General features: G+C 37.7%; 1 protein-coding gene across 6 annotated transcripts in view; it reads right to left on the bottom strand.

The window, feature by feature from the left end:
• SUPT3H (SPT3 homolog, SAGA and STAGA complex component) overlaps positions 1 to 17,251 on the bottom strand; it is a 256,156-nt gene that overhangs the window by 67,696 nt on the left and 171,209 nt on the right. For all 6 annotated transcript variants that reach the window (XM_066180069.1, XM_066180067.1, XM_066180070.1 and 3 more), the window contains exons 5-6: positions 16,685 to 16,775; positions 14,889 to 15,025 (exon numbers count right to left, since the gene is read on the bottom strand). In XM_066180069.1, the coding sequence (XP_066036166.1) occupies positions 14,889 to 15,025; positions 16,685 to 16,775 (228 nt within the window). The remainder of the gene's footprint in view (positions 1 to 14,888; positions 15,026 to 16,684; positions 16,776 to 17,251) is intronic.

Here is a 17,251-nt window from a genome sequence, read left to right as displayed (position 1 = left end):
GCTAATGTTAACACCACCTCAGCTAAACCCTATGGCAGCCTTCTACTGTTCCATAGATGTGTGCGATTATTTTAAACATCCTTTACTTTGTAACAAGATTGAGTCAGTGAAGACAGATCTTCACATCCCTCAGAAAGTACCTGAATGGCAATGACCTCTGAAATTCTCAACTACATTAAGTAATGTAGCACTAATTAATAAATAGAGCTGGCTATGGGATGCTAGTTTTAGTTCCAAAAGTCAGGATTTTGATGTAATGTCTAAATATACAAATACTGGACTTTCCTTTTTCTAAATCTGAATTCATATTAGCTGCACATACCCACAAAAATAACTTTTACCAGTTTATCCCAACTATAAGTAATTATGAAACTTCAGGTAGAATATTCTGATTTAGTCTGAATATTTAAAAATATTTATTTATGATTCTACAATTTATTCTATTTCTTTCATTTATTCTATCTATGGCTCCATGATTTAAGAAACAGCTTTGCCTAATTTTACCTCATTTGGAGACACATGCATAATTAGAAAATATCTTGAAACATTTTTAAATTGCCATAATAATATTATAATAACTCAAAGCAACACTACCAGTCTTCAGTGTAATTGCACACTGTAGAATTACACAAATTTAAATGACTTTAAAATAACTCATTCAAATGAAATCTGATTTGGAAATTTAATTATGAACTATTAAACCAACTGCTGGGATTTTCAGTTTTTCTAAATCGGCACAGCGCCTCTGAGCCCCATCATAGGAAAGAAGTAACTGTTTAATTTCTAATCATAAATTAAAAGTGACATAAAGAGTATTCAGACTGTCAGATATAAAAACAGGCAAATTTGGGGAATTTTATTTTTCCTCTTCCTAATTTGCAGTGTCTGATACACAATTTTTTATGCTGCATTAATAATGGCTCTTGAATATAATATTCAATCAGTCTGTTACAGAAATAAACATCAGGACACACTTCCCTGCACACATTCTTAAAATTGCTTATAGTGAAAAGACTCCCTTCCAAAGGAGTTAGCACCTTTCAATTAAGCATGCAAAATATTTAGTCAATTCCAGAAGGGGAAAACAGATACCATAGAGAAAGAATTTTTTTTTCCTTTTTTTTTTTTTTTTTTTGTTCTACTTTTATGCTTCAGTTGGTTTTTAAAAGGTAGAAAGCTTTGAATTCAAGAGCTTTGCAAGAGTTCCTCCTGACAAAAAAATCTCAGCTTTAATTACTGTTCAGCTACATAAATATTAAATATATGCCATAGCTAAGATTGATATTCCCATGGCTGGTCACTGAAAGTTTTGTAAATTTAATGTGAAAATGAAAATTATTTCGTTTTTGAAATGTCAAAACCTGTTCTCATTTCTAGGGATTTCTCATAACTATTTAGATTTTTCCTGGAGGTCTAGGTTGACTGAAATGGAGGATTAGGGAGTTTTAGGGAGGTGGAGAGGTTCCAAAGTGAATCAAAGTTCTACTAAAAAAAAGAAAAAAAAAAAAAAAAGGAAGAAAAATTTAAATATTAACATAGCCCTACTCAGAAAAATTGAAAAACTGTTTTCAGTTCAAAATAGTACAATTAACAATTTAACATCATTGGGATGCAAAGAACAATATCTTTAATAGAAAGATTCTGAGGCACAGCCTGGAAGGTTGCAGTGTATTTAGAATTAAAGGTGTAGCAACATTAACAGTCACAGTCTGGCACCAATTACTTGACTGTGCTGTTAGAAGTTGACTCTCATCCCATCACAAATCCTGGATTTACTCTTCATTGGTGGGATCTTTAATTTCTCAGGGTTTCTGAATTTTTCTGACATTTTTTGAGTCAAATTTAGCATTTCTCAAAGATGCCAATGTCTCTGGATTTTTGTCTCATTTTTTTTAAAATACAGCTCAGGGTATCAAGGCTGGCAAGGCACAAGAGCCATCTCACCAGTGGATTCCTCTAAATTCTGGAACCAGAAATCAGATCTCCAGCCTTGAGGTATGTCGAGAGTTAACTCCCCTTTTTAGAAGGGTGTGATTAGTAGCTGGAAATCTGCCTGACTTTAGTACATCTGAGGATGCCATTACAATTTTCAGATATAAAATAATTAGCTGATGATATGAGCTGACAGCTAATACATCTATAATAAACATTAAAAAAAATATTTCCAAGCGGATGTAAGGAACGTGTTCTATTTCCAGACTGTTTGATATGGTCTGTGTAAGGAGTGAGGGCTCAATACCAGATGCTGGATGTTCTACAAGCTTTTTTTGCAGATGTCTGCAGCCTGAGAAAATCAACAGTGCTTTGAATAACACCCCCAGTAAAAGCATCTTCTTGTCAGAGTCGCTGTATGATATAGGATATGGATCCCACACAAGTGGATGAACTGATTTTAAATAATACCATCTGACAAAGGGAGAAAAAACTCTCAGTAGGTCTGACAAAGTCCTGGAAATGGCTGTTAGCCTTGAGAAATAAAATCCAGCCCCCTGACAGAGACTATCCCATCCTTCTTTTCTTGATCAAATGGAAACCCAAATTTAATGATTGCTTCCGAAGTGCTGGAGGCAAAGTTTCAACAGCACTTAAACGCTGCTACCAAGGAGTTCCTGTCCCTGCCCCTCACTTGTGCCACTCAAAAGCAGAGTGTGGAAAAGATGCTAAGGAATTATCTGAGAATAAAATACATGCATCCATGTATTTTTTTATGACCACTTCGCATTGCTTTCTTGCCACTGCTCTTGTAGAAATGCCCTATAGCACACCAGGAATGCAGCACACACGATACAGACACCAAAGAAGATCTTGTGCTCTTCCTTATGCCAAAGAAATTCCAAAACCCTGCCACTACCTGCATATTAAAGTTAAAAGACCTACCTCTAAAGGCATAAACCATAAAACCATAAAAGTTAAAAGACCTACCGCTGAAAACATAAACACATTCAAATGTAGACCCTTACTTGACCAAGATCTTACTGAATTCACATGAAATATTATCTAAAATTTCTTCTCTATCCAAAATTGGTGTTTTTGCTAGTGACAGCATTATGGTCTTGTCCTCCGTGAAATTTTAGGTCTAATTGTAGATTTTGTCAAGCCAAAACGGGAGCAATGGCTAATTTTTGTCATGTCATAAAGTTATTTTAATGCAAATCCAGATTATTAAAAGGCTCAAATGCTGATTAAAAGAATATCTGTAAGAATAAACTGCATACACACTCCATGAGGATTTTATGTAAGGTAACTACCCGAAAATGAGAACTGCTGCTGTTTCTCCTGATTATCCACAATAAAAGAACCTTTTCTGACTCATTTAATGAAAGCGTATACCTGACTAGGTATCCTCAATTTTTAAAAACATGGGAGAGTATAGAGAAAGAATAGATGAGACAAAATTTAAAGCTTGAGGGGCTAAAGATCCAAATGGAATCATGCTGTCTTGGGTCGAGTGAATAAACTATGGCAGCATGCTACCCATGCTGTTCTGTAGGAACGTTGTGGGTCCTTGGGAATGGATGCATCTCCCATTTTGCAACATGCAGAGCTCAACTGTATTTTACCATTTCAACAGACACTTAGGACACTTAAATGTTGCTGCTGCTGGTGCCTCTGCTGCAGCAGATGTGTGAAGCTCTCCACAGCTGCAATTTTGCACAGCAGCCAGATCATATTCTAACGGAAGAATACAGCAAGCAACATTATAGATAAAATAAACCACAGTGACCGAGACAAAATGAAAGACAGAAAACCCTGTTCCTTATGTACATAACACATCTACTCTAGGAAATACCAGCAGCTACAGATTACAGAAAGTGCAGAAGCTGGAAAGTCCAATTATATACTACCTAGACTTTTAAACAGTTTTTATAAATCTGAGATGGTTTTTCACCTATTTGCTTTATAGAAGCTCTTGTATTTCTACCCCACCTGCCATTTTAACATCTGAAATGGGAAACTTCAGTACAGGATCACAGGATGGTAGACTAATTTAACCCAGAAAAGTTTTGGGACTTCCATCAATCTTCACTTTGCTCGAAAAAGGTCCAGTTAGATCAAGCAGTTCAGCACCTTGACCAGCCAAGTCTGAGATAGCTCCAAAGATGGAGACTATCTACTCAACCAGTTCCAATCTTTGACCACAACTGTTTTTCTCATATTAGGTACCAGCTCAAATTCTGTCCTTTACCATGCACATCCAAGCAGGGTGTGGCTCCATCTCCTCCTGTCATTAGTTGGAAACAGCAATGGAATTTCCCTTTTGTTTCTTCTTTTTCAGGCTGAGCAAGATTTTGCCTCTCAGTCTTTCATTGTATGTACCCCCTATATTTCTTGGTGACCCTCCGCTTCAGTATTTCAAAGTCCTTCTTGTACTTGGGAGCACAAAATAGGTCACAGATTCCAGATGTGGTCTCAAAAGTGCCAGATCATGGGGAATCATTGCTTCCCTTGACCTGCTGGTAACCTCTGCTGACACAGCCCAGCATGTGGCTGCCCCACAAGCTGTACCCTTGTGTGGGGTTACAGCATCCACATTTACTATTGCTGACCTTCGTGTCAGCCTATTTCTCCAGCCTGTCAACAAGGTCCTTGTGCCTGCCTTCCACACATTTGACTGCTCTGGATCGTGACTCAGTATTTATTTGCCATCCAATGAATTACTGCTTTTATTTAGTTTATAAGATCCAGCAGCTAATCATGTCTGAGTTTAATGCGTAATAAGAATCATAGAATCACAGAATAGTTTGGATGAAAGAGACCTAAAGATCATCTGGTTCCAAGCCCCTGCCATGGGCAGGGGACACCTTTCACTATCCCAGGTTGCTCAGAGCCCCATCCAACCCGGCCTTGGACACTTCCAGGGATAGGGATGACTTCTCTGGGCAATCTGTGCCAGTGTCTCACCACGCTCACAGTAAAGAATTTTCTTCCTCATATCTGATCTTAATCTCCCCTCTGTCCACTTATGCTCCAAGAAAATGCAGTACAAGAGGAGGCAACTACTCAGGTTTTGAAATGTCCTGTGCTCACTTTAGTTCCTCCCTGTTAATTTATATAGAAAACTGATAAAAGAAAAATCCCATTTACCTGCCACCTTGTATTCTTCCATGAACTTGTGCTCTTATTCTTACTCTCAGTATTAAAATCACATCCTATGAAAAACATCTGTCATAAGGTCCTATTTTAGGGGATAGTCTATCAGGTTACAAGTGCAGCTTGTAGTTCTAAATCCTATCAAAAAGAGCTTAAAACAACAAATACTGTTATTTCTCATTCCCTAGGAAACAATGTTTTTACTATTGGATTGCCTTAATGACCTTCACCTTATCATCAGATCCTTTGACTTTCCTCATGATATCTGAACTTCAGTGTCAATGCAGGTGGGAAGCCTTGTGGCTTTGCAAACGTGAACAAAAAATGACAACATATGACCTTAGTAACTGGGTAATCAGATCTTCTGAAATGCTAGATTTTAGTCTGGAATTTACTCAACGGAAGATGACAATATGGAAATAGAGACTATTGAGTCAATCAAGTGATTCTCAATTTTTACTTAAATGACTGCAGCAAAGGTTCACAAAACTCTCTCTGACTTCAATCAAATACAAAGGTTCACAAAATCCTGTGTGAATGAAATCAAATACTATGGACAACATTGCCTAGGAACCAGCAATCTGAGGTCTTTATTTCTGAGGAGAAAAATTGCACTAGTTTTGGCTAATCCTGTGGTCAGATGGAAAAACAAAAAAACCAAAATGGCAAACCAAAAATAAAAGCAGAAAAGGAAGAATTAAATATACAAAACTAGAGCAGAACAAATCTCTGTTTTGCCCAGGTTCCAACAGTAGCAAGGCATGATCAGTATAACTACAAGACAAGCTTATGGCAATTATTTTCCTCAACAGTCATACAGCACCCAGTGACCTGTGGCTCAAGCACTTCTTCAACCAAATGCAACATCTTTGTATTCAATAATCCTCTATAGATGTCTTCCCCTCTTAAAGTGGTGCAATTCAATAGATCTGAGCTCATTTTGGCTATATTTAGCTGGAGTGCAGCCTGAAAGCTACTTCCAAGGCTCCTCTATGTTGTCTGTGTGCCGCAGACTGGCTGGAGAGGCTCTGATGACACACAGCCTGCTCAGTCTGCCGTTAGAGGGCAAATTCCAGTTAGAAAGAAAAGGATTCTCAGTCATTTTGTAGGAGGTATTTGCAGGGCAAATCCATGGGCCTGATTCAAACCAGGATTTTGTTCCTGGCTAGAGTTTAATACTAGGGAAGACAGTGGTAATCCCTTAGTAGATATACAAGGTAAGGAGAGGGAAAAGGGCTTCTCTGCTCTACCTATGATGTCTAGAAGTAGCAGATAAATGAACCTTCAGATAAATGAGCCTGGGACAGCCTTAGGCCAAGGGTCTTGCATCAGCCTTCTATGGATGAAGCAGAAAAAAGTCCTTTCCTTAGTACTGGCTGGTGACTGTTTTCCCCTCTCTGCTAAACACCTGTTACACCTCAGACCTTTCTTTTCTGCAGGAGCTGAAACAGAAAAACACCCTCAACTCCCCTCTATTTCATGCCACAGAGAGCCTTCCTCTATTGTCTTCATTTGTTAGAAGGTATTATTTTCTTCCACAGAAAGATTTTTGTGATTTGAAATTTTAAATGGAAGGAAAAAGAAATTCAGGGGTGTCCTGGAGCTTGGTCACACAGTGGCTGACAACACAAAGTGCTCCTGCCTACAAGAGTTTTCCTGGTGGGAGTGAGATAAACAAGTGGTTGTGAAGATTTCTGCCGAAAATATGGGGTCTCTGTCCTGAGATTTCAGTCTCACTCTTCACAACAGTGTTAGGAAATCTCTTCCTTGTAACAAATAAGAAGTAGGAATATCACAGAGTAATACTCTGAATTTGTGTTTGAAATTCTTACATAATTTTAACTTGTGTTACAACTCCATGGGTTTTTGAGTTTTGTGAATCCTGTGCAAACCTCAAGTCTCAAAAATGGTTTTATGCAAGTGATGAATTCCTTCTGAAAAACTTGAGAGGACAGAACTGTTCTCAGTGTAGACCTGGTAAACATCTTACCCTAAGAAATAAACAGTATTCGTTTTCTCTTCATTCAGAAAGGACTTCAACATCAGGCTTAGGGGAGCTTAAAAGATAGCAATTTGCTACAAAAAGGTTCAAAGATCGGAAAAAGTAACTTCCACCCCAAAGTATCTGACTTATATCCTGTCTTGTAGACAAGGTTTACATTATTGCACCTCTAAACAACCTCAAAAATACAAATCTCTATTAGCACAAATTTAATTACTTTAACTTACGACAGGAGTTTCAATAACCTTCTACCAATGGGACCTTTGTCAGACTTCAGTACCAATCATCTTTCCCAATTCTCCAAAGTTTACATAAAAAATAAATCTGTTGTGAGTTCCAATCCCGGATGATTAGTAGAGCTAAGCAACAAACATGTTCAACACATGTTAAAATACACTCAGAAGGAGAATGTTTTGCTAGTCTTGTATTTGGCTCCTAATCAAATGCTCCATGGAAATACTGTTTATAAGCATGTGTGTCTACATTTAATCACAGATATAAATAATATATATAAAGTTTCCTTCCAAAATTTGAGATGCAGTCATTTGGGCATCAAAAATACAACAGCACCGAATCTTCCTCTTCCTCAGACAAAGCAAATAGGGACAAAAAAATAAAGAGCAAAAAGACAGAAAAGCAAATAGCACCTTGCCCTCCCAGAAAAGCTGCCTAGATTTTCAGTATGAGCCACGTTCACTAAAATGCTCAAAAACCCCATGACTGAAAACCCAAACAAATAGGCCGCTCTATGTAACCACAGCAAGCAACCCCAATGTGAGAAAAAGTCAATAAAGTAAGATTTAGCAGCGTAAAAAGTCTATTGATACTGGCTGTAACAAGAAATCTTTTCCACTCAAGGGCTTTTTCCCATTCCAAAGAGAATGACACTACATTTACAGCCATACAGATAATAATGAAAAACTGTTTCTGTTTATTTTCTGTTTACTTTTAACCAATTCAACCACTGCCCAAGAGAAACACCACTTTCCCACTATCCCAAACATTCCCAAGCAATGTGTAATCAGAGAAACCATTAATACCACCAGGCTTATTTTTACACCAAATAATGCTTACAGGTACTTTGATGCCAAGACACCAAATTTAGAGCTGAGTTGCTACTAGTTGTGCTTTGCACTCATCTGGAAACACTGGGTGGACTGATGCAGTGGAATTAATTCCTTCTGTATTTGCATTCCTAACTTCCATTTTGCAGTACTGAAAAAAACCACACCACTGCCTAGAGAATAAAGGTTTTTTTGTTGATTGATGTTTCATCTAAGCTCTTTTTAATCTTGGCATCTGTGTAAAGCAAAAGCAGTAGACAGTATATAGGGAGCTGCTGTGACCCTAAAGTCTATTTTATATCATCATTACTGGGGGTTTTTGTATCATCAAGGCCCCACAGCACTCACGGATCTTGAGTCTCCAGAGAGAATCATCCCAGGAACACTGGAAGTACTTTTCTTAATATCTGATGAACCACACTTAAATGTAATTTAGATGTTTCTAGGAAAAAAAAATCATTTTTCCCTATGATCTAAGAAATTAGAAATTAACTTCCCCCCTGGGTTGTTTCTCTCTCATTTCTGAGTACAGAAGTCAGCCTAAGCATCTGGGATGTTTAAACAGGTGAGTGAAATTCAAACCACTAAGTGACATTCAGCCCAACTTGTGGAAGTGATGAACTGAGCTCTCAAAACAGCTTAAGGGAGTGGGAAAATGGGATTCTGGTCTTTTTTGCACCACTGTACCAGGACTCTCGTGACCATGGGCAGCAACTTTCCCACTCCTCTTTGAGTATATTATCTAGCCACTATAAATCCTTTTCTACTCTTACTTGGCCAGGACTCACAGGTGAGGAACTGGCTTGCATTTAGGGCTGCAATTATTTAGTCCATAAAGAATGTAAGATTTAAGGGATTTAATGGTATGGCTTGTCCACTGGCACCCCTTTGCCCATATTTGACAATGTTTGGTAAAGAACAGCACAAAACCCCCACAGCGATTACACTATCAAATCTTAGCCAAGGATGCATTCTTTCCTAAGGTGTAGCTGTTGAAATCAAAGAAGGTTTAAGGTTAATACACTGTGATTCTAAAAATTAATAATTTATTAGATTTGGGCACAATATTGTGAGATAACAGAAGCCATCACTCAACTAAATCCAAAGATTCTGTCCCAAAATATAGATTCTGTCAGCAAGAATCTGATATCAACAAGGAAGTCAAAAATAATTCTTTGATGAGAAAAATAGGTGTATTATCAAAATTGAAGAGCAAAAGAGACATGCACTGAGAATCGATGCTTAGTGAAAGAAAACTTCTTCGTTTGTCTTCTAGCATGCAGTTTCTATTAATTGTGTGTTGTCTCTACTTTCCATATGAGCTTTAAATCAAATTTCAGTTTGTTACTGATACACTCTGCAGGAACAGATACTCCCTAAAGAGTAATGACTGCCCTCCCCAGCACTTACACTGGCATAATTTTGGCCAGTGAAATGAGCACAGTAGTACAAAAAGGTCTCAGAGTTCTTCCTAAATCACTTCCTGCTTATTTTGTCTGTACATCTCTTCCAAATTTGTACAACGAATTTGAGAAATTCAACACCATCTTTCAGATCCACCTTGAAAAGAAGAGCTCACAGTTGTTTACTTCTCCTTTATGCCCTCCAGTTTTCACTCTCTCAGTTAAAAGACCCCAAGTCCATGCCCTGTGTCTGAGGGCAATCACCACAGAGCATCCTCTGTCCATGCTGAAGTTCTCCTAAGAGAGTGGCCACATCCAAACCATGTGGTGGGGAGAGCTCCTGGCCTCTGCTGCCTCCCAGGAGTTTAGAGTCATAGAACATTTTGGGTTGGAAGGGACCTTTAAAGGGCACCTAGTCCCTTTGCCCTGCAGTGGACAGAGATATTTTCCACTGGACCAGATTGCTCAGAACCCTGTCCAACCTCACACTGAATGTTTCTGAGCAACCAGTGCCAGTGCCTCACCACCCTCAGTGTAAAAAGCTTCTTCCTTATATCTAATCTAAACCCTCCTTTATTTTAAAGCCATTCCTCCTTGTCCTGGCATTCCTGAAGTCCCTCTCCAGCTCTCCTGAGGCCCCTTCAGCCTCTGGAAAGGGTTCTAAGGTCTCCCTAGAGCTTTCTCCAGGCTGGACACCCCTAGCTCTCCCAGCCTGGCTCCACAGGAAAGGTACTTCAGCCCTCCGAGCATCTTCAAGGTCTCCTCTCCAACAGGTCCTTCTTTTCCCATGTTGAGGGCCCCAGAGTTGGACATTTTTTGGGACAATGTGACCTGGCTCAGGTCAGTGTGTGATCATTCAAAAGCTGATGATCATACTCCAGCAGGAAGGAATCTTCTTGGTCATTGTCTAGTTTAATAATATATTTCAAGTCTACTATATTTATTTCTAAGAGTGAAACAGAGTGAACTTCCAGAGCACAACTCCTTGTAGCACAAGATGCAGTTTGGTGTGTTCAGGGGTCTTGTGCAAATACAAATTAACTGTGTCTCAACAAAGACAAAATTAAACAGAAGTAATTAAAAAATATGTAAAACACTACATATCCTACCTACACTTTAATGCAATCTACCATCATTTACACAGGGCCCATTGCATTGCTATGAGTTTTAGAGATTTCCCACTAAGACAAGAATACTGGTGAGCAGCACAAAAAAAAAATCACATCCACAATGAATCTCATAGAATAAAAATAGATATCTGTAGTTCTTAAATATCAAATGCAATTCAAAGGACAACAGACCTTAAATCAAAGAAACATAAAATCACAGGATAGTTTGTGTTGGAAGGAACCCAAAAGATCATCTAGTTTCAAGCTCCCTGCAAAAGAAAGTAGGGATTTAACTTAGTTTTTTACCATTTTGCTGGCTTCACGCCTGCTTTAAGATAGTCTATTCTTGTAGTGAAGTTATTTTCTCTCCACTGTTTATTCAAACTTGCAATGTTCTATGAAAGCATTATGGTAGCTACTGCAACTGAATTATTGCCATATAACATGTGGGTGTTGGAAATACATACCTAAACTAGCAGTCAGAGTGACAGATGAATGGTGTTTTTCTAATCCTGTGGGAACAGAAGTGAAACAGAGCACTCACAGAGTGATGCTCTGTGAATTTTTTCGTGTGTCAGTCCAGTCTTCTGATGGGAAGACATTTTCTGGGGGGGGGGGGGGAGGGGGAAGGAGCATTAAAGCTATAAAAAAAATGATTAAAAATGAGTATTTACAGAACAAGAGAGGCGTCAGCTTTGCAGTGACACTGATGGAAGTTTTTAAATAGCTACACTTGATTTCATGACATGACATGGAGAATGTGATAGTGGTTCTCAAAGAAAAAAAGCAGCAGACCTGAAGTTACCATCCACAAAATCACAGCCAAACCTGCAGCTGGTTTAACTAAGGTCAGGAACCTGAGAGGTTCAGAGGAGCAACATAAGTACACAAGCACCCAAAGCTCCAAGTCTACTCAAACTGAAAAATAAGGAAAAATTCAAAGATTTTAAATGAACAAGGGCCTTTTTGCCCCACCAATTCAGCCATATTCCACAGGAATACCACCTCTCCTCTCTAAAGGATTTTTAAGAGACAGAGGAAAGACAAATTGCCATCCTCTTGCAAGGTGTCAGTTACTGTGGATTCTGCAATACAACAGGTAAAGGAAGGGAAGTTGAATTCCCAAACACCACCAGCTCTGGCTATTCCACAGCCCAACCTGTGCAACAAAAAGGAGTGTGGGTAGATTGCCATCACAGGTGTTATTCTCAAGAGACTGGCACACATTATGAAGACCAGTTCTATGATCCATCTCTCCTTCCCATGCACAGTCCAGTTACATCCAGGAATGAGAATCACTTTTTCCATCTATAAATGTTCTTACTCTGAGGAGCAGAATTTCACTGATGCTTTACTGCTGTGTCAGGAGAACAGAACAGTAACTGCTATGAAGTGAGACAGAGGTGCTGTTCCAGTTTTTATTTCACTTTGATTTTGCCAATACAGTTGCCTGGTTTTCCTCTACTTAATGTTATTATTGCAGGTTTTATAAAAAGTCATCATAATGTATTGATATAATAATCATGTGTTATGACAAAGTAGCGTGAAATCTGTTCTTAATTTCTGCCCTGTATTTTAAGAGTATTCCACCTTGGACCAATGCCCCTTTGAACATTGCTGGTATAACTGTCCCAGTGACAGTCCCTTTGCTTCAAACTGAAACCATGGGATACAAGAGTAAATTCTACAGACAATCCCAGAGGAATGTACTTTGCTTTTAATGTGACAGTGCTGGTGGCTGTATTTCAGTCAAAGAAGTGTAGAATTGTTTGTTCTCCTTTCGTAATGTCCCAAAGTGGCTCAGATCTTTCCTGATTCCTCTGTGGTGCAGATATGGAATGGACCTCACAGCACTGCAGGCAATAATATGAAGGCTTAGCTCTAATTTTATGAAATGCTTTAAAAGGAATGAGCATAAACAATATTTGCATTTTGTATCATAACTGAAACCATACTGCTAAACAATCATATCCTGTTTAGCCCATAATGACATCAGAAATATATGTTTATCATCTACTCTGGACAGTTTAGCATGATTTTGGCCTAAGGCAAAGTGGAACTGAAAGCATTTACGGTTGTCCAAACCAAGATAACCACATATTTCTGAGGTAATTGATACCTAAAAGGAACACTCCCCTTAGATTGCAGTTCAGGATTTAAGTACACTAATTCCTTAAAAAACCCTGTTAAATTGTCTATTGGATTTCCTCCAGAATTTAGTGTGGATTAAACAATCTACTGAAGAAAGAAAATGTGATACAGGAGACTAGCCCATCCGCTAACAACTCCTCCTTTAGGAATGGATCACATTTCCTACTATCATTGATTCCACCCACCTCAAAGTGACAAAAAAATCCCAAAAAAACCAAAGTAAAAATACTTTAAACATTTTGAGTAGCATGTTTCAAACAGTCTTTCATGTTTTGTCATTAGTTTTAGAGACTAATAAGAAAGCAAATAGATAGTATTGGCTTCATAACTGTATATAATTCATTAATGTATTCTAAAGTAAGATCTTGATTTTCTTTTTCTTTTTTTTTTAACATGGAAACAGATCAAGAGTTCACAAAATGTAATGAAGTCAAGCAACAAAGAGAATTACTTTTTATATATAATACACACACACAGAGTTCATGAATTACAGTCTATTGACAAAACCCTACCCATACAGTCCGATGAAAGGCAAGTATTTGATTACAGACACACTTTCCTCGATAGACAAACATAGATTCAGATTTGCCATTGTCTACAACAGAAATATTCATACTTTTATCAACTCAATTCATACTAAACTCTGGTCGTTTAGTTCTTTAGACCAGAAAAATAAAGAAGTGCAAAGTCAAGCACATAACCCATTCATTCAGAAGAATGCTGTTATCTATTTCTGTGTGTACAAGCTCAAAGGATTTCCCTGCCTTTATGCAAAACATAACATTTTGGATAAATAAATAAGATATTAAAGAAAAGAAACCATCAGTTTCCAAAATACAAACAGTGGTTGGGTACAACTGTTCAATGACACAAATTCTCAGCTGGGGGGAAATGGGACTTGTTCCTAACCAAATGCTTAGAGAGAAGTGGCTCTTCATTAGGTTTTGAGTTCTTCCCATTGCAGGGCAGAAAGGAGCAGAAAGCAGATTGGGAATGCCGCAGTTCCGAAAAGAGGCTCCATTAAGAATAAAGAAAGTGGAATTACAACTAGCACAGGATAAAAATTCCATTATTTCTTAGAATTTTCCATGAAACCCTGAAAGTGAAATGAAGCCCTAGTAGCGAAATATTAAATACAAAAATATTACCAAACACATGAACCACCTCAGCATTGGAAGGAAACTCAAACCAAAGCCCCCAGCTTCCAGCACTCAAAGGGTGTAGAAATCACTCTACAAATATCAAATTTCCAACAGTCCTGTCCACTATGTTGATGTCTGAAAATGGATGGAAACTGGCTCAAATACTTCTCCGGAATTGTGAGTGTGCTCGCAGCACAATTTTGCCCTTGACAACCAGCTGCCTGCAGAAAACATGAGGAAGAATTGAGCAACTAAGCATGAAGAAGGATGAAGGACTCTTCTCTGCATTCACTGTGGACCAGATTACCAAAAAACCAGGATAGTCTTGCCCACCCACAGAAAATTAGTCAAAACTACAGACTTCCATGCTAACACAACCACACTGCTTCTCACTCCTGATGAGCTTTATGGGAGTCATGTGGCACTGCATTTTTTAATGTAGACGAAAATTTTCATAACTACATGGAAAATAGGACTAGAAAGTGTGGAGAGAAGAGTTTATACTCAAGTGTGTTTGCACAGAATATTTTAATTTCATCGGTAAGCTCTGTTACATGAAGAGTCCTCAAATGCTATTGAAACAATTTACTAAGAAGATTAGCAATGAAAAAACAAAATACTGTTGTGAAAAATCTGCATGGAATGTTTATAAATAGAATTTGCTTTCTACAGGAAGGAAATACAAGTACACAGCAGACAGAAAGATCCATAATTACTCTTCTGTAATCTTCCTTCTCAGCATGTGTGCTTAGAAATCAAGAAGGAATAGGAAAAATATGGAAATAGGATTTCTTTAGACCATCTGGGCAAAAGAAAAAACATGCAACAATAATTCAATGTGCAGCATGAACAAAGCATCAGACCAGCATGATGTATTAAATGTTTCACAGTTTCTCTGCTGGGTATCAGTAAAAGGAAAGAATTACCTCCATCCGCTCCTGCTTGACATCATCAATCTCATCATCTTCAAATATGGCCAAGAGCTCTCCAGTCTGGTCAATGGAGTTGAGAAACTCTTGGGCCAGCTTCTGCCGCTTGTTGGTGTTGTTGCTGTTGAATTTGTCTTCACAAAGACAAGCAAAGAACAACAAACTTTACCTATTTGGCTTCTCCAAACATCACCTGATGTCCCCCAGAGTGGCACGTCTTAGAACCAGCATCGAGCAGAAAAGGCCTGCTCTAATTGTGCCCCTCACTCAGGTTGTGCTACCTGAACAAAGTGATGTCACTGCTCTGCTCCAGTAACAGTAAATCATCATCTTGAGTATTTTTTGGTATAACCAAGTAGTTTTTCATAATCAAGAGAAAACTAATCTGCTGTCCATATATCATTACTTCTCACCAAAGAATCCACAGTGAACACAGCTGTAAAGGAAACAACTCCTCTTTGGTAGAAAGAACTCAAGTCACTTGAGAGCAGAACATTTGAGGAAATGTTCTTCCCTGAGCATATGCAGAACATCCTCATTACCTACAGCCTCAAGCAAATCCTAACACAATCATTAAGATGCAGTTCTAGAGGTGAGGGACCACTGCTCGGCAGTAAAACCTGGAGAATGCTGGCAAGATGATCTCTGCTGTTCTGAACAACAGAGCAGCTGTAAAGGCATTAAATTCACAAAAGAAAATAAATGGCTTTAATTATCAAAGCCCACTAGAAAAGGCAGTCTTTAATTCAAGGATAAACTGCCTTTAGGAAGCATTTCATGAACATCTACAAGACTTAGGGGAATTGTTTATTTGCTTGAAGTAGTGACACAAGCTAAAGTATTAAAACCCCAAAGCTGCCAGGTAAGAAGCTGTACTGCCAGATTGCTTGCACAAATGAAACACAAAAATAAAATGCCAAAGGCAAATTAAATATCAAATGACCTGACAAAATCTTATCCACGGCTTTATAAAGTCTATGCAAGAAATACAATGTTTACCTAGCATCAATGTGGATGTTCAGAGGAACCAAACACAAGGAATTCATTGTATGGGAAAAAATAATAAAAGTTTCTGAGAAAGGAAGTAAATGTAATACAAAAAGTTGTCTATGGACATTGCTAGATGTTATAACAGTGGTAAGGTTTAGATTTGCCATGATAAGTTAAAACCTAATTTTTTACAACGGAAATGTTAGTTCTAATATGAATATAAATCAACAAAACTTTAAACCAGGAAACTATATGGCATAAATTAATATATTTTTAATTCGAAGAGCTTTGCCTTCAAATGCATTGGTTATAAAATCTGTGACTTCCTTATGGAATGCAGAAATAAAAGTGTTTCCCATTATTTAAACTACAGATTCAAAGTTTAAAATGTTAAACCACACAAAAAAAAAAATACCCATGTCATATATTACTGTTCAGTGACCTCAGTTTATAAAGGTTTTTTTTTTTAAAGCATGTCAAAACCTTTTGATAATAATTTAAAAAATGTCCATTCAATTGCAGGTGGTGCATTTAAAATACAGATGCTGAAATCAATTAACCCTTTAATCAGCACCGGTTTCTTACTTCAACAGAGCTCTGACATTAAAGTCTTACTGTTCATCTGGATGGTAGATGCAAATGCTTACATATTTCAAAATGAAACGCAGAGATTTTCAGCAAAATTCTTCTAAAGACACTATTTTTGTGTCTCTATCAAGTGAAACATTAATACTTTGCATTGAGCTGTTCAGCAGTTTTACAAGACATCAAGCCTCCCCCAAATTAAGTAATTTTTTTTCTACCTTCGAGGAGGTCATCTTCTTCTATTCCTTTGACAATTTTAGATTTGTAGTCTCGAAAAAACATGTATTTAAGTAGCCTTTGAAGCTTCTTCTATGAGAAAAAAATACATTCATATTAATGACTATTACATAGTCATTTAACAAACTTTGTAACACACAAACATGCAAACATGTAGCACAATAAATATAACTTTTAAAATACTTGTCATTTTAAAATCTGCAGAAAATCCATACATAAAAAGTACCTCAGGACAGTAGCAAATCCATATTAAATATTATTTATTTGAGCTCCTTGGTATTTTGCTGTGAGACAGAAATGACTTTGACTTTCAGAAAGGAGAAATTCATATATCGGGCTTCTTTATGCCACTCCAAAATGTTTGCTTACTTTGGAAACTCTAGGCTAGAAATGCACATTTCCATGAACTTTGACTCTATATCAACTGCTGTTTTCAGTACAGCCTTACAGCTTTTATCAGATAAAACAACTGCAACTTATTTTCATGTTTTAGTGGGGTTTAATTTTGAAATGATTTGGGTTGTTAGGTTTCACCTGTCAAATGAGTA

This window comes from Chamaea fasciata, unplaced genomic scaffold (genome assembly GCF_029207755.1).
Source record: "Chamaea fasciata isolate MVZ Bird 193981 ecotype frontalis unplaced genomic scaffold, bChaFas1.0.hap1 SCAF_3, whole genome shotgun sequence".
NCBI lineage: Eukaryota > Metazoa > Chordata > Aves > Passeriformes > Sylviidae > Chamaea > Chamaea fasciata.
Note: the sequence above shows the minus strand (reverse complement) of the source record. Positions and strands in the feature narration are given on the sequence as shown.